Below are 1,157 nucleotides of genomic sequence, written 5' to 3' on the forward strand. Positions count from 1 at the left end.
GTTTTGAGCGTTTTCTTATATAAAAGGAAGGCTAATAGGCATATCATGCTGATTGATTGTCTAGCCAAATCAAGAGCCTTTCTACTTCAATAATTAAAGGGCATTGCTTAGTAATCATTGCAGCTTCCATCAAGGCAAGCCGCTCACAAGCTCCGTGACCCTCACTTAAACTTTTAGGATGGTTCTCATTGCTGACCAACCGTACTTCAATGCTTTTCCAGTGACGGTTCTAACGGCTTCATTACGAACACTTTGTTTTAAATTGTGGTTGTTTTCATTCAGTTCCTTCAACGCAGCACCAGCACGTGCATCTGACTTGTGGTTTGAAAGGATAGTTGCAATAAGCGGAAACTTTAGGCCACACACTAAGTCACGCACTCACACTGTTAACAACAAGGTGACCCCGTTTTCAAAGGCAGATGTATTCTTTCTTGAGCCAACGAACTGCCAGGGTAGAGGGTTTTCATGAGTGTCACAAAGCAATGGGGCAATTCTTATTATGAACCATGGCACGGACGGCAAAGTTCTAATACAACAGACTTCATGACAAGCCATTCTTAAGCATGAGTTTTCTGTAAGTTGGAGGTTCTTAATTTGGGGATTTACCTCATTTGCCAGAATGTTACTTTAAAGGAAACCCCAAACATCTTATTGTTTCAGCCATAATGCTTTGTTTAGCTACTATTTATTGAACTAAGTTTTATGCCCTCCTATTCCAGTTATCCTTGGTTCTGATTAAACATGCACCAACTCCCTTAGCAAACATACCCTATTTGACATGGCCACACGGACTGCAAGCCGGTGGTGAGGCTACTCAGACATCTGGGACACACTCACCTTTCACGTGGACCCTGGGCAAGATATTCTGGAAAGGGGCAGCATGCAGCAGGTCACAAACTTCTTCTAAAGACTGGAACACAGAGAAAGACGCATCAGGAATTTCATTCTCACAGAAAAGGTGGATGGGAAAATATGGTCTTAGAAATAATGGACGTCTTTAATATTGAGTGTACATCCTATAGGTCTTTACTGTCCAAGAGACTCCCTGTGTGACGGAATGGTCTAGGTCTGCCCTGGCCTCTGTTATGGCACTTGAAATGTGGCTAGTGTGCAGTTATTTCTCACCACTTGAAAGGTAACTGCTAAATATCCAAAAG

General features: G+C 42.4%; 1 protein-coding gene across 1 annotated transcript in view; it reads right to left on the minus strand.

Moving 5' to 3' along the window:
- Window positions 1–1,157, minus strand: part of CYFIP1 (cytoplasmic FMR1 interacting protein 1) — a 90,695-nt gene that overhangs the window by 9,873 nt on the left and 79,665 nt on the right. Inside the window, exon 25 of the mRNA XM_030889070.2 lies at window positions 838–910. Within this exon, the coding sequence (XP_030744930.1) occupies window positions 838–910 (73 nt within the window). The remainder of the gene's footprint in view (window positions 1–837; window positions 911–1,157) is intronic.

The sequence above is a fragment of the Echinops telfairi genome, unplaced genomic scaffold (genome assembly GCF_000313985.2).
Source record: "Echinops telfairi isolate 266 unplaced genomic scaffold, ASM31398v2 ScPeMD7_7475;HRSCAF=8513, whole genome shotgun sequence".
In the NCBI taxonomy this organism is placed as follows: domain Eukaryota; kingdom Metazoa; phylum Chordata; class Mammalia; order Afrosoricida; family Tenrecidae; genus Echinops; species Echinops telfairi.